At 46.3% G+C, this 25122-nt stretch overlaps 1 protein-coding gene across 1 annotated transcript in view; it reads right to left on the reverse strand.

Annotated features, from left to right (window-relative positions):
• The window catches only part of Fbn1 (fibrillin 1), a 210668-nt gene extending 185906 nt beyond the window's left edge, over positions 1 to 24762 (reverse strand). Inside the window, exons 1-2 of the mRNA XM_075962017.1 lie at positions 24640 to 24762; positions 23778 to 24100 (exon numbers count right to left, since the gene is read on the reverse strand). Of these exons, the coding sequence (XP_075818132.1) occupies positions 23778 to 23941 (164 nt within the window). The 5' untranslated portion in view covers positions 23942 to 24100; positions 24640 to 24762. The remainder of the gene's footprint in view (positions 1 to 23777; positions 24101 to 24639) is intronic.
• Between the last annotated feature and the right edge of the window lie 360 nt (positions 24763 to 25122).

Genomic DNA, 25122 nt, shown 5'->3' on the forward strand with positions numbered 1-25122 from the left:
CTGGGAGGAGCTGGAGGGAAACAGTAAGAAATGAGTGTGATTAAAAACACAAAATATAAAATTCTCAAAGATTAAATGTATTGTTTTTTAAAGAGTCACATGTTTTACAGTCAATTTCACAAAGCAAAAGACATTCCAAGGCTTTCTAGTATAAATACCACAGTCCCTCAAGGATAAACCTTCAATGCAACCGCACTGCTAAAACGTGTTTCTCAGCTGGGATGCTGAGATCTTGAAGCAAAGCCCTTCTCCTTGAACACTAGCAGCCTTCTCTACCCCTTGCAGGACAGGGGACTCAGGTAAAGTCTGTGCCTGTCCTTCGGCTTTTCTATAATTCTAGAAATTCTGGAACAATCTACAGCATACAGTGTGAACTCCAGGCTGACTGATGTCAGGGTCAGAGAGGAGAGCTGGGCTGACAGAACGGAACCTTAAACTTCATACTCAGCAGCACGAAGTATGTCTACATAACAAAGGCGTTACTGGATGGCCTCTCTGGTCTTCATTTATTTCAGCACACAGTGTGAAGATACAACGTTTGCCTTGTCTCCAGTGTGTGCGTGTGCATGTGTGTGTACATGCAGGCATGCATGTCCCTCAAACAATGGACATCTGAGTGCTGCGTGCAAGAAGGAGAATGAAAGAACGAAGCACCACTATCACCCAGATGGACTCATCCCACCTACTCAGTTGCCTCAGGAAGAGACAAAAGTGTCCAAAGATTGGGTCTGGGGGATTGGAGAAAAGGCTCAGCAGGCGAGCACTGACTGCCCGACCTGCGTTTGGTTCCCAGCACCCACATGGCGGCTCGCAACCATCGGTAATTCCATTCCCAGGGGGACAGACACCCTCGCCGGCTTCCACAGGAATCAGGCATACACATAGCACACATACATACATGCAGACAAACCACTCCCACAATTAAAGCTATAGGAAAAAAAAAACAATTTAACTGCATGGATCTTATCATTTAGTCCTTCGAGTGACAAAGTCTCATTTAGTCCCTTACGTGACAAAGTTGTGCCTCACACCTCAGTAGGCAGAACATTCTAGGCAAGTAAAAGTTTGGGGAAAGAACGTATAGGAAAATAGGAGACAGGGATGCAGGGAGAGGGGGCTCAAATGTTCTCAATGTTCTCGGTTTAAAATGACATGCCAGCCAAACTCAGTTGCCTCAACCCTTCCCCATCAATGCCCATTACAACAGCTCTACTGGATCCAGTCCAGCCCCAAAACCAAACCCTGGGATTGCTTCACTCAAGCCCCCTGAGCCTTTGCAGGGCACCCAGTGGTTAAAGGTGCTGTGTTTTTTTTAAGTAGAAACCAGGACTGTCTGATATAGACGAGTCCATTTATTGAGTGACATCACACATGACTTTGTGAAAAAGTTGTAATGAAAAAGGTCCATGGCCAGTCCTTTCTGTCCTCCAAACAAGACATTCAAAAGATTTCCCCCCCTCAATGTATCAAAAACTTTTAGTACTGTGAACATGATTGTATTTCTATATTTAAGATCATTCTGTCACCAACATCATGGAGGACTACAGAAATTACCACAGTTACAAAACAAAGTGAGTGTTCTTCATGGCGTGGAAGTCACCGCACAGAGCTGGGGGGAGAACCAGTGGGGAAGCATTCTGAGCATGCAAGGATGAGGAGCTGAGTTCAGATCTGCACAAAAAGCTGGGTATAACCACACATGTGCCCGTGACCCCAGGCCCTGTGACAGGCACAGATCAAGGGGGCTTGCCAGTCACCAGTCTAGTTCTGCATTCAGTAAGAGATCCGTTTCGGTGGACTGGAGGGGAGAGTGGTAGAGCAGGATGCTCGGTCTCCTCCTCTGGCCTTTACACACGCACCGACGGATATGCCCCAAATATACTCACAGACGCATGAAATCTGTTCGATACTAAATAAACACATAAACAAACAAACAATGAATAAATGGATAATGACATGGTTGGCATGAATTCGGGAACAAAAGCACAGGTGCTAAGAATAGTACACAGTATTTAAAAAAAAAAAAGCTGACAAATAAAAGCTACGCTCTTGAAGCCAACCTGGTCTATACCATACCAGACCAGCTAGGGCTACACAGTGAGATCCTCTAACCTCTCCCCACAAAAAGAAAGGAAGCAGAGGACGATGAGGTCTGCATCTCTCGATGAGCTGAGCTGTTGTACTTCACTGTAAGAACCCACGGCTGATGAGTCCAGACACAGCGGCACGGGTGTAGGAGATGCCACCGCTGTGACAAGCATGAGAGCTGAGAACAGAAACGAGCACTAGGGGAGCAGCCAGGAGACCGTTCGCTCACTCACTTACCGCCCTTACGCCACCGCTCATGCTTCGAATCTTAAATGTTCCACTCATAATCTGACCCTCATCTTTCAGCTAAATTATCATTACTTCTAAAACTACGAATGCACTCACCTCTTGGCAGGACATTCTCTGATTTGTTAGAAGGGGGAAGAACCCTGCTTCCTTCTCCAGGCCCTTTCATCAGAGCGTCACACATTTTACTATACCTCCTTCACAATCTGCATTACTTTGGAGTGTGATGGGCTTAATTCACATTTTGACTTTATTTTATAACTTGATCTTTTTCTTTCTTATGTTTTGTTTGTTGCTGTTGTTGTTATTTTGTTTTATTCAAGACAGGGTTTCTCTGTGAAGCCCTGGTTGTCCTGGAACTTGTTTTGTAGACAAGGCTGGCCTCAAGCTTAGAGATCGGTCTGCCTCTGCCTCCCGAGTGCTGGGATTAAAGGCGTGATCCATCACCGCCCAGCCAATAACAGTGTTTAATGTGATTCTCCTCTGTATGGCTAAACAGAGAGTGTTAGAGTTATGCACTTTCTTCCCTGCGATTTCAGTCTGGAGACTTGCGAACTAACAGAAATGTCTTAGACACGCTGGATAAAATTTGTTCTACTTGCACATTGAAAGGGGGGTGCTCTAATCTAGAACCAAATGTCTTGTTTCAGCTGGAAGGCAGGAAGACATGTAAAACTCAGAGGAGACACACTGAGCTGTTTTCATTATAAAGGTTATTACTCTAAGATTTCAGCACAAACAGCATTTACAAAGAAAGTAGATTCTTAATGAAGTGACTCTTGTGTAACCATGAGTCTAGCACGCCCACTACCTTTCCTTCTCATCATCCTCTCTGCTGACTCGCTACTCCTCACACGTCACAGCAAACTGTGCTGTGCAGGTAGCAGCCTTCGGCAAGTTAAGAAGAATCCAAATTCAGGGGGAACAGAACTTTCCACTTAAACGCTAGGATTCTGTTCTTCTGTTTCATGTTTGTAGCAACTCTTTGAGGTGAACACTGTTGTTAGTATCTTCCACTCTGAGGAAATTAGGGCCTCAGGAAGGTTAAGCCAACTACCAAAGTCCCGTGTCTTAGAAACACGTCGTGGGTGAATCGGAACTCAGAAAGTCTGCTTTCAAGTCCATTCTCTTAACCAGCAAATCAGGGCACCAATGTAATCAGAAAGGAAGATGATATTCTGCTCAATGGCTCATGTGGTGACATAGATAATAAAAATCACACATGTCTACTGATGGACTAGAGATAAGGGATAAGCTGGTTTGTGCCTGTATTCTTATAGCCCATGGAGTAAGAGGGGAGTGTGTATACTCTCTACCTCATCACTGTGATCCTTTTTGCAAGAATGGTTCTGCGTCTGTTAACTTCTCCCACCCGGCTCCACCGCTCTGGGGGATGGTGAGCCTCCACAGGCTTGCTGTTGGAGCCAGTTCAGACGCAGCACTTGGAGGCTGTGTGGGCTAACTAAAGCGTCTCTCAGTAGAGCAAACAGCTGGGCTCTACCACGTCTGACCACATCACTGCAGGAATTGGCCTCTGTGCAAGATGTCTGCAGATGTTCGCATTCCTCTAGCCAGAACCCACTTCTGCAAGTTTGGCCTGTGGAACAGCAAGATAGCCTTTCTGCTTCCTCTCCTAAGTGCAAAGCCTTTTCCAAATAGGGTTGGTGTAATAAAAACAAAGTCAGAGGGCTTTTATTTCATGTAAGAGTTTCCCAGCCTGTGCAGCAATTAAATCCTTGCTTAAGGTAAGGGCAAATGAGGCTGACTTTGTGCCACAAGTTACATGCTGTTTTGACCTCTAAAGAAAAGCTACAATTGAACCCACTGAGTAGAAACACAAAGAAGGGTCCAGGATGCAATGCTGTCATGTAACAAAGGGTGCCAGGACCCACGTGACGTGTGCCAAGGTCAGATCTTAATATCGTACAGTTCCAGAGTTAGAGCCTCTCACTCTCAGAACTGTCCTAGATCGTGGAGCAATACAAATACCGGAAGCGGTTCTCCTTCTCCCTATTGTCAACTGCGCATCCTGAAGCACGCAGCCCAGTGTGCTCCTCACGTCGCAACCACCTCCTTCTGTTATTTTAACACCTTTATCCTGATCCTGCCGAAGGCAGAGGTCAAGTCTGCAGTGATGTGAAAACCACATGTAACTGTTCCAGCCCATCTGCCAGTCACAACACTGTGAGTAATGGAAGCAGCTTCCATGACCGCCTCAGGCCCCAGCCAGATCAGAGACGCACTTCCGGTTTGTCTGCGGCGACACTACCCAGGGCACCGGCCGGCCTGGTTTCCTACTTTGAAGGTGCAAGCCAACCAACCTCTCTAATTTATTGCAAGAGTCTTTTATTAACAAAAATCATCAAAAATACTATGCTAAAACGATCTAAAGATAAACAGGAAGAATACTTCATGCTCTGGTTTTCGAAACCTTTATCCCCTTACTTGCTTTCTCTGGCACCAGTCAACTAGCGGCTTCAGTGGCTTCCCTCCCCAAACTATGGGCTGGTGTCTTTCTCTCCTTCCTTCCTCCCATTTCTGCCTCCCTCTCTATTTCCCTTCGGCCCCGCCCTTTTCTTCTCTCCTTAGTATCCGTTTAGAATGCAATGTTTTGTTACCACCTAGAACTTGCTAAATTCAAGACCACACCAGCAGCTCATCTCCTTGTGCAGTCAGCAAGTTCACCACTGTGTACCTGACTTGATAAAGGACGATCAAGTCAGCACTTTGCCCCCAAGTCACAAAGCCGTTCAACAGTATGATGGAGGTTGGAAGCAGCTCTGTGCTTTCATTCCTGCCCCACCCCGACACAGCAGTGCTAATCATGACCAACATCATGAAAGAATTCTAAATAAGGGGCATTCTGTGAAACACCTGGCCATCCATCCTCAGCACTACGTGGCCATTACAAACAAGAGAAAGCCTAGACGTTCCCTGTGGCTTAAAAAGCCACAATGACTAGATGTATGATGTAATGCGTAATGGGAGCCCTGTGATTGGAGCAGGAAGATGAGAGGATCATTGGGCAAGGCAAGAGAAAGAACTGAAAACGGAGTCAGAGTAAGTAGCTATGCATCAGTACTTGATCATCGATTGCGATGAATGTGCCCTTAGAGGCAGGATGCTGTTCCCAGGGGACACACACCCATGCCCTCACTCCTGGCCCAGACAGCCCTGGAAGGTGAGGACACGGAAACAGCTCTTCAAACCTGGGAGGCCACAAACCTGGGACAGCGAATTTCAATCCTTTTAGAACCTCTCTCGAGTGATTGGAACATCCATATGCATGTGTTTTTCTTGGGGGAGCGAAAGGAAGAACTTAAAGCTCAAAATTCCCCGCGGTTCATTATAACAGGAAACGCGAAGTCGGGCTGTGAAATGCCGCGGCCCAGATGTTTAGAGAACGGCTCTGGGTGCGGCAAGTCCTGATTCCTCTGAGGCCCTGAGCACTTTCTGTCTGGTACTCTGGAATAAATTCTCCCGAGACCACAGGCCTCTGCTCAGATGTCTGGGCCACCTGAGTCTCCCCCCCAAGCCCAGGCAGCAAACAGTTCCTTTGCTATCCGCTGGGGCCTATACTCAGGAGTGGGGATTTGTCTCTAAACATGGGAACGGAGCTCACATCAAGAACACAGACAGAGGAGTTTTAGCCCCAAAGCAAGAACTAGTTAGCCCTCGGGTAAGGAAAGCTTGCCTAAAAAACAGAAAAGCAGGCAGTCTCAAAGTTATATCTGTCAAATCTCTGAGGAGAGTCGACCCAGTAGCATCATGAAAACAGGGTGGGGGCTACTTTCCAGAGCCCCGTGACCCCTGGTCTTCACCCACTGAGCTCAAGGTTGACCATAATGAACTCATTGATGTTTGCTTTCACTACTGAAGCCAAAGCTACATAATACTTATCCAAATGGTAGATGAAACTGCAGCAATGGCTGAAACCATCAGATAAACGAAGAGGGTTAATGGGAGCCCTGAAGGGATGGGGTCGCCTGTGAAGTTGCCTGTTCCCACCTCCTTGTTATCTCCCATACTTGAACTAGGGGGTTAGGGCAAACCAGAATTCTCACAACCAAGAGTTCTGAGTGTTCTTGTCACCCCAGGGAAAGCAGCCAATGAGGCCAGGTTAGAGGAAGCGAGGATTACGGGAGTACAAAATGACCCCGAGCTCTAGTTCTGAACGCTGGCACCTCCTGATGATGAGCAGCTAGGGCTCTGGAACTCTATTTCCATCCATTGCTATCCGAAGGTTGGAACAGCCTTTCCAACAGGAACGGTGGGAATAGGTGGTGGTTTGGTCCCCAGACTAGACAAACAGCAGGCTCTCTGCTACTTTACCAGATAAATAGGCCATTGTGAATGGACCTGGGAACCCTTAGTCACAACTTAAAATGTTTTTTGGGAAACATTTCACAGCAGAGAGCCTGAAGGAAATCCGGCCATGCAAACCCATGAGCCTAGAGAACACAGGCTGGGGCAGACCTGGGGAAAGGGTTCCATGTGCCCTGCCTGAGAAAAGCAATTCCCATGCTGGGTGCAGCTGCTTTGGGGTCACCCGTGTTGCTGTCAGAAGTCCCTCACCCTTGATCTGTAAATGAGCCCAGGAAATATATTGGTTCCCCAAGGTGAGCTGCAGCGGAATGGAGCTTTGGTTTGTTCTTAGAATCCGAGGAAAAGCGGGGTGAGGCTAGATGCTCACATATCCCCCATAGAGGGAACTTTAGCAACGTCGTTTGTAAATATTAAGTGTCTGAGGAGTCAGACAGAGTCAGGAAAAGGCTCACAGTTAGTGCAAATATCACTGCTCTGAAGGGAAAGACATCCTGACAGTTGGAGTCAAGGAATACCACACCACACCACAAACCTCACATGAGATTTATTGGGAAAGACGCAAGAGGCTGGTTGCCTTTGCTCAGGAGAATGCAGCAGGGAACTGAGCAGGAGGAAGGCTTATATAGGGTTTCTTATAATCCTCTATCATCTTATAACCAACCCCAGGGTGACCTGGGAATGGTGGGATGCTAGGGCCTGATCTTGGGGAAAGTTCAGGGATTAGGGAGATTCTGGGGCCTGATCTTGCAGCAAACTCAGGGATTGAAGGAATTCTGCGGTCTGCTCTTGGGGCGAGCTCAGGAATTGGTGGGATTCTGGGGTCTGCTCTTGGGGCGAGCTCAGGGATTGGTGGGATTCTGGATCTGATCTTGGACATCTTTTTTCTGTAGGCCAGAGTTTGGTCACCTAGGTCTCAAGGAACACACAGTGAGCACAACTATTTTGTTGAAACTAGCACTTGATACTGTTTATACTCTAAACTTGACAGTTCTTTCCTTACCCTTGCAATTAAAAGGAAAGTTGTGATCATTTACATATTTACATATGAAAAGAGCAAGAAAGGGAGTGTACATTTGATTGAATTAGTAATCTATCCAGTTCCTGTCATGTCATGCTACAAAACAAAAAGAGTAATTGGCAAATTTTAGAAAACACTATAACTTACGAAATGAGTTTTTCCCCAAAACCCTATCAATAAAACGCGCTGCCCTGCTCATTTGCAGATGAGAAAGAGGAAAAATTAGACTAAGGCCATAACTTTGTGTTAAAAGCTACATGATGGAGACTTAAATCCCCAAGTAAAAGGCAAAAGAATTCAGGAATAACACATTGGCAGATTAGCGCTGAAGAGTTTGGGAGCGAAGAGAAGAAAGATGTTAAGATGCAGCTTGCTTTTCGCTAATTGCCACAACGGTTTTGTGCTCAGGTTTTCTTTTACTAGGTCTGCAAAACCAAACAAACAAAAACCACTTCTTTTTAGGCTGATTATACGATGTGTATTGGGGCGGGGGTGGTGTGAAGGAAATAGACCCATGTTTCTGTTACTAACAGGGTTCCTGCAGGGTGAGTACGGGGCCAGCTCCCGTGATGACAATGTTAGCTAGCTCTCAAATGGTTAGGGTTTGAGGAACATGCAACAAGTGTCGGGGTGGGTAGGAGGCAATAGAATGTTTCTGAAGGAATAGAATGTTTTGAAACCTGCTCTCAGCTGGTTCCAAAATGTGTACTGACATCCACCTGAGCGTTGAGATGGACTTGTCTTTAGAAAAGCAGCTACAGGCACCTTCTAGTGACGTATCTAACCTTGCTTAGGAATGCAGCGGGCCTCATGAAGTTGCAGTGGCCCATTTCACGAGAAACCAGACTCCCTTCCTACTCCCAGTATCACAGATCTCTCCTCAAATCCAACACGAAAGCTTTCTTTCACCTAGGTGATGGCAGCATTGGCCTCCACAGTTGCCAGGGGCGGGACACATGGGGCTGCCTTGCATTTCAGAGGTTTCATCCGTTATCATCATGGCAGGAAACACGGCAGCACACAGGCAGACAGGGTGCTGGAGAGATAGCTGAGAGTTCTACATCCGGGTTGGCAGACAGCAGGAAGGGAGTGAATCCCTGGGTCTGGCTTGAGCATCTGAGACCTCAAAGCCCTCTCCCAGTGACAGATTTCCTCCAACAAGGTCACACGTACACCAACAAGGCCACATCTCCTAATAGTGCCACTCCCTATGGGTCTACAGGAGGCATTTTTATTCAAACCATCACAACTCCTGAAGCAGAAATACTGAAATGAGGGTATAAGCATTTCCTTCTGGACATCAAATGAAATTTAAGTTAAAAACCTCTTCTTTCCAACTGTAGTGAAAAACGGTTACTAACTCTTTATAGGGTCCTTGCATGAATCCTTCTCTTGAAATAAAAATAAACCAGGGTGGTGGCACACGTCTGTAATTGCAGTAGTCAAGAGCTGAGGCAGGAGGGCTACCATGAGTCTGAGTACAGCCTGGGTTACATACTGTACTCAGATGACTCAGGTCCCTCCCCCCTCAACTACATGGCAAGACCCTGTCTTAAAATTAACTAGTTTTAAAATAAAATAAAACATTGTTTCCATTTTCACAGCCATAGTAGACCAAGACACCAAGGGATTCTGTTTATGGAATAGACCCCACAGAATTGGCTCCTTTCATTTGCCCCATCAATGCCAGGTTCCCACAATCTTCAACCTCATGATAACCAATCATTGCTATTCCATGCTTTGTGATTTTTCTACACCCCTCAGGGCCATGGATCAGAAAAGGCAAACTTGGCAGGCTCTACACCTTGGGTGTACATTCAAAACTACTTATAAGCTTTATAGCATTGATAAACATAGAATGCAGAATAAGAACATTTCGATTCCTTCTTTTCAGATCACCCACACAGCTCAGCAGGGCAGCAACGTAAGCAGCCCTGCTGCTGCCACTTTCTCCTATAAGGAGATTATCACTGGAAAATAAGGGCGAGCCAGTGTATGCTTTAAAAAACACATAAGGGACGCATGAGCCAATTACAAAATATGGACTTTATTTAGATCCCAATTTCAATCAACTATAAAATGAAATATATGAATTAATTAAGGAGATTTTAAAACTCATGAGATATTTTTGATTGTGAGCCTAGCCTTTAATGACTGAGCAATATGTCAGGCGGTGGTGGCACACACCTTTAATCCCAGCACTTGGGAGACAGAGGCAGGCGGATCTCTGTGAGTTCGAAGCCAGCCTGGTCTACAAGAGCTAGTTCCAGGACAGGCTCCAAATCTACAGAGAAACCTTGTCTCAAAAAAATAAGAAAAAAAAACCCACGAGATATAATATTTAAAAACTAATGTTACATATGATATTGGTATTGTATTCTTAAGGAAGGCTCATCTTTTACAGGTTTAAATATTTACAAGAATTTTGGTAGGCATAGAAAGAGCATTGTCTATAAAATGCTTGCATGGGAATGTGGGGACCTTATTGGATCCCCAGTACCTGCTTTAGAGGCCAGACACAGTGGTGTGTTTTCATAACCCCAGAGCTGGTGAGCATATAGAAAGGTCCCTGGGGCTTGCTGGCTATCCAGCCTAGGCCAGTTTGCAAGTTTGAGGGCAGTGAGAGATCTCGATTTAATAAATTAAAGGGATGGATGCATCTAATGAATGGCACCTGAGGTCGGTCACTGGTCTCTACATCACCGTAGGTACCCAAACCAGCCCGAAGACTGACTGCTAATTGATCAACACAAAGCTAAGATGTCACTGTGTCTTCCTCCCTAGTTTTGTACAAACCTGAAATTCTGCACATTGGAAAGCTAAATGGCCACTTTGTGGGATCACCTGGTCCATCCTGACGGCCACAGTCATTGGCAAACCACCAGTTCCTCGCTTGTTTCCTTGGCAAACTGTTGTACCTGTTGTGTGCCTCACTATCCCTGAGCAGGACGCAGACCAAGTTCTGGAAATGACAAGAGTCCAAGCCAACCATCTCAAACAACTGACCAGAGCAAACCAGTGTCTCTGTGAACCTCAGCTATCTGGAAGCCAGGAGGTGAGAATGATGCTCACCGATGAGGAGCACAAGAACAAAGAGGTTGAGCAGCCCTAAAGCAGGCCGCCATGCCTCATTCTCATGTGCATCCTCCATCTTTCTTCATGATGGATCCAGTCAGTAAAAAAAATGCATTTGAAGGGAAAGACATCGGTCTGTGTTACGCCTATACGGGATGGATTTGGGCTTTTTGTACCTGGAAGAAGTCATAGTTTACAGTCATAGGGAATATAAAATGTGCAGGACTCAGCAAGGAGTTCCCAATATGTTTCCTGACACTTCAGTGAGTGAGAAGGTGTAATTTTCTTTCAAGGAGAAACACAAACGAGAAAATGCGCCAGTCTGAGCTCTTGCGTCCAAATGTTCAACCATGTCTAGATTGCTTACCAAAAAGATAAAATGATTTACAAATTCTTGTAAGAGTCCCAGAAAAAAAATCAAAAATTTAAAGGAAATACTTATTTTATTTTAGGTTCATTTTTCTCCTGGAAGTTGATGAAGCACAGAAAATACTCATATTTGCTTTTATATTTTTGATCTTTTTAAAATAAATGTCGATTGTCGTTTGGTTACCTATGATAGACAGCGTTCTATCTGCCCTCATCCCCACACAGAGACACCAGGCACTGTACCAGGAATGTGGCCTGCACTGTGTCATTAAATCTTGGGACAACACAAAGAGGTGTGTGCTATAATCTTGTTTACAAGGTAATAAATGAGGCTTTCAGAGGTCAAGCCACTTGTCTGAGGTTTCTTCCCAGTAGGTGGTGGAGCCAGGATCTGACCCCAGCCTGTCTATGCCCACATTCCCAAGCCTCCTTGCAAGCATGGCCAACGGTGATTAGTATTCATTGAAAGTGACTCCTCTATCTTTGAAAATATAGTCCCACAAGCCATACCACTCTACCCCATTACCCACAACCAGGCTCAAACAGGAAACAGTGTGAGGTAATTATAGCATATCCCCCAGCCACCAGCTCTGGGGTTTTATGGCTGAACTGCCAAATCACTCCTAGCCAACTCTGCAGGAAATGTTCAGACACTTTCTCGGATTCCAGCTAAAACGTCAACTGTGTGGCCCTGGGGAGGAGAGAGCTCACAGGGTGGTAATGGGATATACAATTTGCAAACTTGGGGTCAGTGGCCTAAACTCTTGGGTGTGAAACAGCAGCGGTCCATGGGAGATTAAAAACGACTGTGGACTTGAAGGGTGGATGTCGATGCTCCCCTTGCCTGGCTCTTGCCCACATTGTCTCTGACTTTACCCATAAACATAGAGAAAGATGTTCCAAATGGCAGGTCTGCCCGGAGTCATTGAGAAGAGTACTAACAATGGCTTGAGAACTATGTTCATTCCGAGAGCGAAGGATTCAGTCCAACTCAAACACAGCTAACGCTCAGTAAAATTGTCATTAAAATTAAGCAGGTGTGTTCCAAAATTATGGGGCTATAGAAGAAAACGCAAGAATTCAAGGGAATGTTTTCATCTTGGGATGTTTATCTCATAGAATCTAACTGCATGGATCAATGACTGGATAACTGAGTATAGGAGTTATAAGGGACAAGATTATGCTTAAGTGCCATCCAGAATTGTCTTAGCCCAAGCCAGATCTCCAGACTCCTCGCCTGTCAGAAATATGAGGGCATGGTGGGGACAAAGAGCAGCGAAGCTCTCCTTAGACTCCCAAAGAGGACTCCTACTTTTGCCAAACTCTCTCCCTGATACCTTTATTAAATTCGGCCCCTTTAGAAGTCCTTATTCCTCCCAAGGCTACTGAACGGAGCCTTTCATTGATGGACGGGTAAAAGTAAATTTCTAAAACCTACTGACTTGTACTCTCCCACCAAATATCACCTAATGAGACACTGATCATACTGCCCAAGAGTGGAGGGAGGGAGGGAGGGAGGGAGGGAGGGAGGGAGGGAGGGAGGGAGGGAGGAAGGGAGGACTCAAGCACAATTGGACATAGTGTCACACGCATACAATCTCATCACTTGGGAGGTGCTAGCCTGGTCTATATAGCAAGTTCAAGATCAGCTTAGTCTACATAGTGAGACCATGTTTCCAGAAAGATAGGAGAGAGGGGGGGAGGGGAAGGGAGAGAGGGGGAGGGAAAGAAAAAAAGAGAAGTGGCATGCTTACTTACTATGTCAGAGGCTATCTTATACCTAGGATGTTAGAAGACTTGAAGACACCAGTCAGCTGTCCGGAATTTGAACACAGAGAGACATGATGCACTACCCAACACCATGCTTCTACTTAAACCAGATCTGTCCCTCTGTGGCTGCTATAGCTATGAAAACAAGAAGAAAATATGTACCATGAGCCCTTTTAAATGGCCCTTCTTTGGATCTTGGTTAGCATCTAAAGGCTTCTCAAATCCATCTCCCTATAACTTACTTGTAAACATGTTTCTCACAAATGCCACCAAGAAACCCTTTAAAGGTATTCCCAAAGGGGCCGGAGAGTCAACACAGCAGCACCTATTACAGAGATCCGAGTTTATTTCCCCACACCCATGTTGTGTGTCCTGTGGGATCTGATGCCCTCTTCTGAACTCCTTAGGCATCTGCACTCCAGTGTACACAGCCCCATCAGTACACACATAATAAAAAATAAACGCTTTTAAAGGTTTTCACACAGACACAATCCTATTGGGGTCTGGCCATGCAGTCTTGTAAGTCAACAGTGGGAGGCTGTAGACATTAGCCGCTGCCCACAGTACTATTTACACAACACCACACTCACAGGTGATGATTAGGTGATGGTCAAGCCTGCCTTCCCACTGCATCCCTCTGGGTACTTGCATGGAAGCCCTCAAAAGACTGAAGGCCACCACACGTCACTGCCAAGAGTGAGGAAGTTGTCTGTGGCGTCGGCACCTGTTCTGGTCAGGCCCAGCCCTTGGCTGAGAGGATTTTATTCCAGAACCTTCTACTCTAGCCTCCCTCAGCTTTGCTTCTTCCTTCCTATAACAAAACCTCGCTTGTATTTTTCTTCTGGAAGATTCCAAGTCTCCCACACAAATAGGCTTCCTCATTACTTAGAATGCATTTATTTTTCTTCATTTTCAAACTCTACTATTTCTATCTGCTCTATTTTATCTGTAGCTGGAATTATGGTTCCATTTAGAAGAAGAGAAGGAGGGGACGACAATGCAGACGATGGTCCCCAAGGAAAGGCAGATCCAGATGCAGAGGCAGTGCCTGCCATCCCAGCCCTGGGCTGGTTTTATGCTGCCGCTATTGTTGCTGTTGTTGTTGCCCTCTGCCTAGAATTACAAACTTGTCACCATACACTCGGCCTGGCAAAGCCAATTCAGGAGGGTCATGAGTTCAAAAGCAGCCTGGACCACAGAGCGGTAATTTGTCTTTCAAAAAGGGGGAAAGGATGAAGAGAAACTAAGAGGGTGATGAGGAAGAGTGGGAAAAACAAAAAAAGAAAATCGTCCCTGTGAATCAGCTCTGTATTAATATAGAGATTGCCATAAAGTTTAACAACAGACTCAGTGTATCCATAGGGCTGACATAAATCCTGTCTCCCGACACCACTGTCATAAATGGCGGTACTATATTTGGAATTCGATGTGTATATTTGAATGTAAGTATGACTGATGGTCTAGGAATTCACAGCCCTTCAAACACTGACCCGAATCACTTGTCTAAGGGGGCAGTTCTCCCACCCTGCCTGCTCTGTCTGGAATACATTTCTGGCTGGAAATGGTGGAGATGGGGAATTTTCCTTTCCCTCTTCTGCTCTGAGGGGGGCTGAGTAAACAGACTTAGTGATAACTTCAAACAAAAATACCACTTAGTTGAGAAGTTGCAAAGTCACGGGAAGCTTAAAGCCAGATTTGCTATAGAGTAGAACGGGCACAAGCCATGCCTGACTGTTGCCCTGATCTGGCTTTCTTCTGTGGCAATGTGGCGGCTCCTCTCGGACAAGCAGGGGGCAGTTCAGCCCCTTGACAACATCAGCTCCACTGGCAACCCCAGACCTATTGTTGGCTATTGTTTACAACCCCTGGTTCCACAACCAAAACATAAACGAAAACAAAACGGGATGGATTATCCAACAGATGTAGAAAAAAATGAGGCAAGACAAAAGAAATTGAAGGTAGAATTCCACATAGAAGCAAGGACAATAAATGCTGAATGCTTCAGTTAGTAAACCAGAGTAGCTGCACATCAAAGTTTGCACTGAATTTTACAACCCTAAAGAAAAGGGAGAAGGGACTGGGCTTTACAGTGCTTCTGCGTGAGTAAATGCATCCAGTCATTGACTGTCATCTCACTTCAGATGGCCACATGTGCTTTCAGTGGGGAATGAAGTGTGAGGACAGTGTGCTTCTCTTAAACACTGACCCAAAGGAACCGTGCTGGCATGTCTTTCTAACATCACACAACCAAATACGATGGCACATTCACATTTCATCATCTACGGAGAACAAGGCCAGTTAGGCTAGATTAAGCTGAAATTAAACTTAAAATATTGGATCATCCCCCTAAAGGCCCATTGCTTCACTCTGTTCACTAGTCTCCAATGGTGGTCACAAGAGTGACCCTCCTTACCCTGCAAAGACAGCATCTGTCCATGGCCTTGAATCTGGGCAAAGCTTTGTGATGGTTTCGATAAGTAGGAGTGGCCCCCATAAATTCATGTGTTTGAATGCTTGGTCCATAGGGAGTGGCACTATTAGGGGGTGTTGCCTTGTTGGAGCAGGTGTGGCTTTACTGGAGGAAACATGTCATTGTGGAGGTGGGCTTTCAGGTCTTATATGCTCAAGCTACCCTTAGTGTGGCAGACTCCTTCTGTTGCCTGAAAATCAAGGTGTTTTGAACTCTCAGTTCCCTCTCCAGCACCATTTCTGCCTGTGCACTGCCATGCTTCCTGTCATGATGGCAGGGAACTGTAAGACAGCCCCAATTAAACGTTTTCCTTTACAAGAGTTGCTGTGGTCATGGTGTCTCCACACAGCAATAAAACTCTAAGACAGCCTGTAACTGCCATGGAATTCTAAGTCATACAGTTGCAGGCTAAGTTTGAACAGAATCTAGTGGCTTCCATTTTCATGTTCATGGGAGATCCAGAACCACTGCATAAAGAGTCTGGCTTGGCTTCTGGGGAGATTGTGCAGAAAGGCCACTGATGGAGGTCAGTTGGCCACCACAAGGAAGGGAACTGAGGAACTCTGCCAACACTCTACACGAGCCCATTCAAGCCTAGCCAGTCAGCCTGAAGTCATTTAAGTCATGCTGCTTTAAAGATACAGGGTTCCAACATGCCACCAGGAGACAGCTCCAATAGACCCAACCTTGAACAAGGCCTACCAACTGAATCAGGGGCTCAACTTCCCCATTGACAAAAACATACTTAATGACTTCTTTCATCTTAAGGGGCAGTCCCGGGTGGGAGACTACATGAGAAATAATTAAAGCCCAAGAAATCCTCACCAGAGTCAAACTTCTTTATTTCTCTCTATTTAGGTAAGTCACACCAAGGTGAACAGGGTGTCATGCCTACACCCCAACCAACAGTCACTTGGAGGAGCAGAGACAAGAGTCTCTGAATTCCTGACCCACAGCACTGGGAAACTATAAAGCTGTTCAGAGTGACTTCCTACATAGCAAAAGATAGTCAAAATACGAATGAGAGTTGGTATCTTCTGACAGTAGGTAGCCAGGGTGACCTGTATCCTGTTCTTTTCTCAGAGAAGGGCCATTATGTCTTCATGTGAGAGAAATTTTAGGTAGGAACAATCTAGAAGCCTCCTCTCCTTTGTCTTTTATTACCAACTGTTCAGTTGTACCATTTGTGTTATGTCTGGGACAGCTGAGCCTTCGCCTCATCAACACTCCCACCTTTGTTCAGACTACCATCTTCCCCCTGTGAGCCCCACATGGCTCCTTAAGCTCCTTGCACTCACCACACTGCTTTCACAGCACTGCCTCTGGAACATGGGGCTGATCCATCCGGGAGCTCTACTTATCCCCGCCCTTCCCAACTGTCAGGAACATGATGTGGATACTGATCCCTCTGTACCCTTAATAGCATCATCTCTTTGTTCAGGCTCACAAGGTGTCAACCCCCAGACCACACTTAACAATGCCAGTCAGATCCATGCAGCACAAACCTGCTTGCTGTGCCCGAAGTTCCACCATCCCAAACACTTCACCTTGTGTCTTTTTTTTCCTCATCTTTCCCCTTTATGTCAAATTTCCAATTCCTCCAACTTCAAATGTATATAATTAAACCTTACCCAGACAGTCCGTCAAAACTGACCTATACCTGACCATCCACAACCATCTACTGACACCTACCTTATGCCCAGTTCCCAAGATCCATAGAGAAATAAAATACTCAAGGCATCTTCTACCTAGTGGGGACCCTTGAGGGGTTCTCAATTATAGTGGACAGCCACCATTTTATTGCACAACCAGCGGCTGTGGGACTCTCCGTAAAGGGCCATTCAGCAAATATTTTAGCATTGCAGAAGTTCTACCATGGCTGTCACAGCTACATCCTTCCAGAGCTGCAAAGACAGGCATCAGTGGGGTACCACGCGCACAGATGCACAGGCTGTGCAACAAAACTTCATCCTCAAATGCAGCTTGGGCCACAGTCTGCAGACCCAGTGAACTTGTACTGTAGTATCTTTTCCAATCAATCCCTTTCAACAGTGCTTCTGTTGGCCTGTAACAGGACACACCTTCAACAAATGTTGAGTTGTGCCCACCGGAGAACATTCTAGAAAAAGGGGGTATCAAGAGGATTAAAGAAAGAAATTTACCAGCTATAAAATTATAAAATTTAACCAAGAAGCAACAAAATATTAAGTTAAAAGTTCTATAAAGCCAGGTTTCCTAACTCTAGTTGACTTCCCTAGGGTAAAGACTGGAACTCGAAATTCTTTGTTCTGGTTTTTTTTTTCCAACCTGTTAAATGTGCAAAGATATTTCATTTCCCTCATAAGGAGTTGTGTATTGAGGGATTAATACTATTAAAATGCAATTGTCACAGATGCTATTTTAACAATAATTGCTCAATTTAATGTTAATACTTAACCTGTGCTTATAGGTAAGCAATGTAAAAAATGAAGCAAATAATTCATCTTTGCCAACAAGAACGTGAGATATGCATCAGCCTCCCTGGAAAAAGATATATGTTGCCTAACTCTGCCTGAGAGACACTTCTTATACAGAATTTGAAAACAAGAGATTCTGGATGATACAATTAGTACATAACATTCTTAGCTCAGAGGCTGGACAGTATAGAAGGCTGTACCTGGTATGGTTAGTTCCACCTTAGTAAAAACACAAGCCCTAATATTAAAATATAATAAATGCACTATCCAAGGTCCCTGATGATCCTGACATCTTATGATTCTTTCTGTTTTTCTAATATCTGACTGAAGTCTCAGAAAACATTTTTATTTAACTAAGTAATAAGATTAACTATACTTTGGATTTTTGAATTCTTACTAAAGAATATTAGAAATTTTAAATGTCCCGTCTGTCCGTCCCCAGCCCGCCCGCTGCCCGCTGCCGGAGCCGTGCTACATGACCGATATATTCCAAGTCCTTGACAACATTTATCTGTGCTTAGCGCAACTCCAGGCACAGCGGTGCTGCAGCAATGGTTGTTTAGCCTAACACCAGGCCCTGTGCTTTTGGCTGCTTTTTTATTAATGACTCTTGGTCTCCTGTAAACTATGAAGCCCCTTCCAAGCCGTGCACTACACATCTTTGGTGTTCCGCTCAACTAAGTAAAGACTGACTTTCAACCGAGGCCTTCAGAACTGATTCTTTGAAACACATTTAATGATTTTAATGGTAAAATGCTTGCAATTTGACTCTTGCCTCTTTTGTGATTTTACAAATTAGTGTGAAAGAAAATTGAGTCCAGTCGGTAAGGAGATAGCTCTCACGGCAAGATGAGCGCTTCAGTTCCATCCATAGCACCAACTTAAAAGGCAGACAGGCTGTAGAGACCTGTAACCTCCAGACAGACAGTGAAGACCTGTAACCTCCAGACAGTGAAGACCTGTAACCCCAGACAGACAGTGAAGACCTATAACCCCAGAGAGGCAGTGAAGACCTGTAACCCCAGACAGACAGTGAAGACCTATAACCCCAGAGAGGCAGTGAAGACCTGTAACCCCAGACAGACAGTGAAGACCTGTAACCCCAGACAGACAGTGAAGACCTGTAACCCCAGACAGACAGTGAAGACCTGTAACCCCAGACAGTGAAGACCTGTAACCCCAGACAGACAGTGAAGACCTGTAACCCCAGACAGACAGTGAAGACCTGTAACCCCAGACAGACAGTGAAGACCTGTAACCCCAGACAGACAGTGAAGACCTGTAACCCCAGACAGACCAGTGAAGACCTGTAACCCCAGACAGACAGTGAAGACCTGTAACCCCAGACAGGCTGTGAAGACCTATAACCCCAGACAGGCAGTGAAGACCTGTAACCCCAGACAAACAGAGCAGACCTGTAAGCCCAGACAGGAAGAGCAGACCTGTAAGCTCAGAGAGGAAGTACAGACCTGTAGCCCGGCACTAGGAGGCAGAGACAGACAGTTCTGTCGTGCTTACTGGGCAGTAGGCGTAGCCTAATCAGAGAACACCAGACCCTGGGGAGAAACTGGGCTTCACAAAGCAAGGTGGATGGCTCTTGAGAAATGACACCCCAGTGACCCTCTGGCCTCTATATACACGTCCACGCATGTGCCTGTGCACCCCCACACAGTACACCCACATGCACAAGAGACAATCACGTTTTAATAATCATGAAACAACAAATGGGCACAGACCTAAGCCAGGCTTGATACGTTATTGATTTCGGCTTTCTCAAAGAATGCTATTAAAGTAAGCCCACTTGCTGGGCAGTGTCTAGAATCAAAGAAATTGTTAAAATAGTTTACTTGTCTTCCAAAAAAGCATTCACAGTGAAAACCAAACCAAAAGCTGCCAGAGTGTCTTGGGTAAGCTATTTGGTTTTGAATGTATATTTTAATTGTTTAGCATTTTGAGTAGTTATGGGTTATGAGTAGAATGCTATGGTGTTTTAACAAAGGAATCTTTCAATATTATTTAAAATTCCACTTAAGCTTGAAGATACATCTGTCCTTCCATTCTCGAATCACGACACTGTACGTTGATGTGGGTTTTATTCATTTACATTATCCACAGCTTACTCGTGTCTTTAAATTACCGCTTTGTCCAAAAGGCATAGATGAAAAAGTCAAATAAATACCTCGTTTCTTTTTATTTAAAAGGTGGGATTACATAAACCTCAGCTTAAGGAAATCTGTTTTTTAAATTGTATTCCAATATATTAGCTTCCTCTTTTCATTAATGTGAAAACAAAAGACACCATTGTCAAGGGCTTCCCCTGTGTGTCCTTAGGAGACTGTGACTTCAGAAGAGTCCTCAAGTTGTCTGGGTGAGTCAGATGGGCTCCGCAAAGCCTCTGCCCTCCCCAACAAATTCCGTTAAGAAAGACTTCTGAAATTAATCCCTGGGGTTTACCATCACATAATCTACCCGGGCTGTGAACTATTTCATATGTGTTTTTCTGGTAATAAGAACTCCTGACAAAGCAAACACGTAAACAAAGACCAAAAAGAATCTTGAGAAGGGGGACAAACTTTGTAAAACACGAAGGGACTCCCGAGCCTGTCAACTATCAACCTATAAATCTATCAGTCTGTCAACCCGTCAGCTTATCAACCTGTCAAACCTGTCAGCCCGTCAACCTGCAACCTATAAAATCAGGAACCAGCCGCAAGGACACGAGACGCACTCCTATTACTGGAGACTTGGGAAAAGGCATTCCAGTTTCAGGAATGCTTCCATTTGACATGAAACTGTAATATTTCCTTATTTGGGCGCTAGAGCAATAAGGCAATCATAAAGAAAGGACACAGAACTACTGCTGTCTAACTAAAAGTTGGTTTATTGGTGGTGGTGGAGGAGGTGTTGCTGGTGGTACGGGTGGTAGTGGTGAGGGTGTGAGTGTGTGCATTGCTGAGCCATCTTCCACTTTTTGACTAATCACAGTATGGAAATTTAGCTGAGAAAAAAAATCTTATGAGCTGAAATGCAGAGTTAAAGCTGCAAATTCACGTCAAGTCATTTCATACATGTTAAGCAACGGCCACCTCCCACCCCGAGAAAAACCCTACTACATATGGCTACCATTTGAAAGTGATCTTTAAACCTGCAAATTTCAGGCCAGCGAGATGGCTCAGAAGGTAAAGATGCCTACCGCCAAGCCTGACAGCCTGAGTTCAATACCCGGAACCTGCTGATGGAGTGAGAGACTGGATGCCTGCAAGTGGTCTCCTGTACACACACACACACACACACACACACACACACACACACACACACACTTGCACACACACATGCCATAAATAAGTAGGATGTAAAATAAATAAACACGCAGATTTTCACTGGAAAATTGGGGGGGGACATAGTTTTTGCTGAGTATGAATGGGGAACACGTTGATTCCATCTTCCTAAATTTTCAAAAAAAATAGAGGATTTCCTGTAAAAGCAGAAATTGGCAACTTGCTCCAAGAAAACACAGCAAAATCTGGGGGAAATTTTTAGGATCCTTAAAGTTATACAGTGGAACGACTTTCGCTGCCCATAAGAAGAGAAAGGGGGAGAAAACACCTTCCCTGAGATGCAGGAGAGAAGCCAGCGAGGGTGGCTTGCCTCATGAGGGAAGACAGACCCTCCAGCCTGCAGAGAGAGGGAGCTGACAGGGAAGGAACGCAAGTCCGGCACCTGTCCCACTATGGGACACTGCATGACAGACACTGATCAGCAAGGTGACAAAATCAAGCCCCTGCCTCACATGAGCCTCAGGGACTACAAACCACCCCCACTTCCAAAGACCAGGATGTCCATCAAAGCAACGAGCAAGTGTTGGCATAGTCGGGGTTAGTTTTGAACTAGACAACACTTGGGTGAGCATATGCAGAAGCTGTAAGCTACACCTGGGCAAATGCTGTGCACAGCCTGCTCTTCTGCTGATTTACACAGCACAGCATGGCTGTAAGACTTATCACATGAGACCAATGGCAGTGAATAAAGAGACGTTTCAAAGTCAGCGTCAGAATGAGTGTATTGAGGATCTATAAGAAAACTTTGGTCCAGTAGTTCTACCTGTATTACTTTGTGCCACATATAATCTTATGCATGCACATGTAAGTATACAGAAGGATGCTGTTAATAGTGAAATATTTATTATAATCTCAAGAGCCATCATTTGGAACCTACTTCACTGTATCATGGGATTCTACAAACCAAGAGAACACAGGTTAACAGATGAACACTGAAGATGTAGAGAAAGTGAAGGCCCACATTATACACAGCACGTGCACATAGTGAAAAAAACAGGTGCACACATATATGTTCATATATACCATGCATATGTGCAATGCATGTGCGGCTATGTGTATATGTATATAATTTTTCTCAAAAAATATATACTTGAGGTGTCTGAAAAGTAGGAGGGAAATACTTTAAATTGTATATCCTTTAAAATTATTTTGCCACAATCATATACAGAAATAGACACAGAAAACTTTATAGATAACATAAGAACTAGGAATGTACATAACCGCTGTCCTACTATTTAAATGGCTGTTCTACTGTTAAAAAAGAGTTATGAAAATTACAACCTTGTATATACGCATTTGTTTGTGTATATATGCTGGCCCAAACAAAGCCCTCTTGAGAACATGTTGAAATCAGCGTTTCCACCCATTTACTGAACTCTCCACAAGCCTTCCACACAGGGTGACCGTTGTCGCTGCTTGGTCAGGATCAGCAGGTTTTATTGCCAATGTTGTTGGATTCTGGGTCTGTTTTCCACAAAGGTCAAGATTGAATTGATGCTAGCTATTTTCTGGGATCAAACAATCACAAACACATTACCACAGCCTAAGTACTTAGCACTGATGCTCATCCGGTCCTTCATCCAGACATGGACTCAAAAACCGTCATACACTCTGTTTTTGCTTCTTGTATTGAAGCCATACAAACACAAGATACACTACATATACACAAAACAGACCTTCCCCCCCCACACACACACATTCCAATGAACTCCTTCATCGGGTCATCCAGGGCTACATAAGCTACAGACCACTGGGGGGGAAAACGCCCTGGGAATGACAAGAAACCTCCACAAATGCACTGCCTGGGATCACTGAGTAGGTTCCTCCAAGGGAGAGAAGAGTGGCCGTGTATTTCCATCCTACCACTTGTGTAGAGGATTGAACTCTCAGGCACTGTCATTTTTAAGAGTTTAAAAAAAAAAAGAACCTTTAAGGAACTGTATTTCCCCTTTCCTTCAGCTCCCGAAACTGCCGAGCCCTAACCATTTAAATTGCTACAACACTGGGGCGTGGGAATTTGGCGGTACAAGGGTTTTCCAAGTAGACACCACATCAACACCCTGTAGGGCCAGCCACAGCGACTTACTCCGGCAGTGACTCCGCAGAGCCTCTGGGCTCTGTGAGCTCAGAAACCTTCGCCCTGCAGACTTCCAAAGCAGACTTCTGGAAGGCAGCGCACCGCCCTGGTTTTCATGAGTCTTGTTTCTCAAGACTGGTCTCTCCAGTCTTCCCTTCCTCGCTGCCTCCCAAACAGCTGATCCCCACACGGAAAGTACTTCTGCCTGCACACTGCCGGAACTGGTATGCAGCAAAAGCAGTGGGCTTCTCCCTTTCTCCGGGTTTCAGCTCCTCCTCTCTTCCACAAGGAGCCCTTCTCGCCTCCCCAAATCTGCCTCAACAATGGCCCAGGATTCCCTTCAGCCAGGACCTCTCATTTGGGACAGGAACAAGGCGATTTATCTGAGCGAGCGGTGAGGACCAAAGAACCTTGGCACTTCTAGGCTATCTCCCCAGGAGATCTCACCCAGGGTTTTCTACCGGCCCTGTCAATTGCTGTGGATCTTAAAGTCCCAAGAAGGGCGAGGGGAGGCACATTGAAGCAGCCGAGCGCTTCCCCTTACCCTTTCAGCGCATCGTGTCCTCCGCCGCCTCTTCTCTTGGCTCGGTTAGCTCTGGTCTCCTTCGGACTCCCAGCCTCCAGATTAGTGTCCGCCCCGTGGCTCGTGTAGGACGCGAGGAGCAGGGTGAACGCCAGCGCGACCTCCAGCAGCCGGCCTCGCCGCATGATGCCGCCGGCCGCCACTCTCTCTGTCGCCGCTGCGCCTTCCAGCGCCCCGAGCCTCCGGGGTCCCGCTGGTTCTGCTGTCCCGCCGCAGGGGTGTCCTCTCCTAGTTCTTAACGTTTTCTTTTCCCGATGCTGCTCCCACTTCGGGCAGCCCCTGCCCTGCAATACAGACAAGTCCCCAAGGCGGGCGGGGGGAAACACTCAGGTCTCTGGGATGCTGGAGCTCGCAGTCCCCACTGCCGAGCCCTGCCCGCGCGCAGCCTGCGCGTGGCGCAGTTACTGGGATGAGCGAGGACCGCTCGATCCCAGCTGGCTGCAGAGCCAAAGCCAGGCGACTGGGATCCTCGGACCCTGCGGCCTCGCGGCGCCAAATACCGTATCCCCGGGGAGCCCAAGAGTCCCGCGAGCCGGCTGCCTACACCGTCTTAATGGCACTGATTGCGCGCGGTGAGGGCTGACGTTACCACAGGGTCCTTTCCACCCAGACACCCGGCCACCGCCACCCCCGCCAGTCCCCTGCATCCAACGTGGAACCGGGCACCGCAGCCCCTGGTCCTGCAGCTGTCAGGCAGAGAGGGCCGGCTGCAGATGCTGGGGACAGCCCCTCACCCTGCCCGGCCTCATGCCCTAGGTGCTGCACAAACGGCCCTCCAGCCCCCGGCTGCCGCCTGACCCCGACGGGACCCCGCGACACCCACTGGACCAGCGGCTCGGACTCCCAGGCGGCGTTGGCTGCTCTGCTCTGCAGTTGTCCCAGCCGTGGCCGCCTGTGGCACCCACAGTCTCTGCCCCAACTCCGCGGCCCCCTCCTTTCCCACCTCTTCAAGTATCGTCCGCGCAGCAGTTTCTCGCGAGAGAAATACTTTTCAAAAAAAAAGAAAGAAAGAAAAAGAAAGAAAATGACACCCCCACCTCCCCCATCACCACCCCACCCCCGGCCCCATCTATCCTCCCTTTCCACTCCCCTCTGCCAGCCACCGCCCGGGTCCGGGGCCTCCCTCACTCGCAGGATCAGCGCCGTGGGAGGAGGCGGAGGTGATCCAGTCCTGCCAGGCCGGGATATTCCGTCCCAGGGTGGGGAAGCGAGGGAATGGGAAGAGTGGAGTAGCGGTTTGGACCGGTCTGCGGCTGGGAGGTCTAGACCCGAGATTCCGGTGATCAGAAGAGCAGAGAGCTGTGCC

The sequence above is a fragment of the Microtus pennsylvanicus genome, chromosome 2 (assembly GCF_037038515.1).
Source record: "Microtus pennsylvanicus isolate mMicPen1 chromosome 2, mMicPen1.hap1, whole genome shotgun sequence".
NCBI classification, from domain to species: Eukaryota; Metazoa; Chordata; class Mammalia; order Rodentia; family Cricetidae; genus Microtus; species Microtus pennsylvanicus.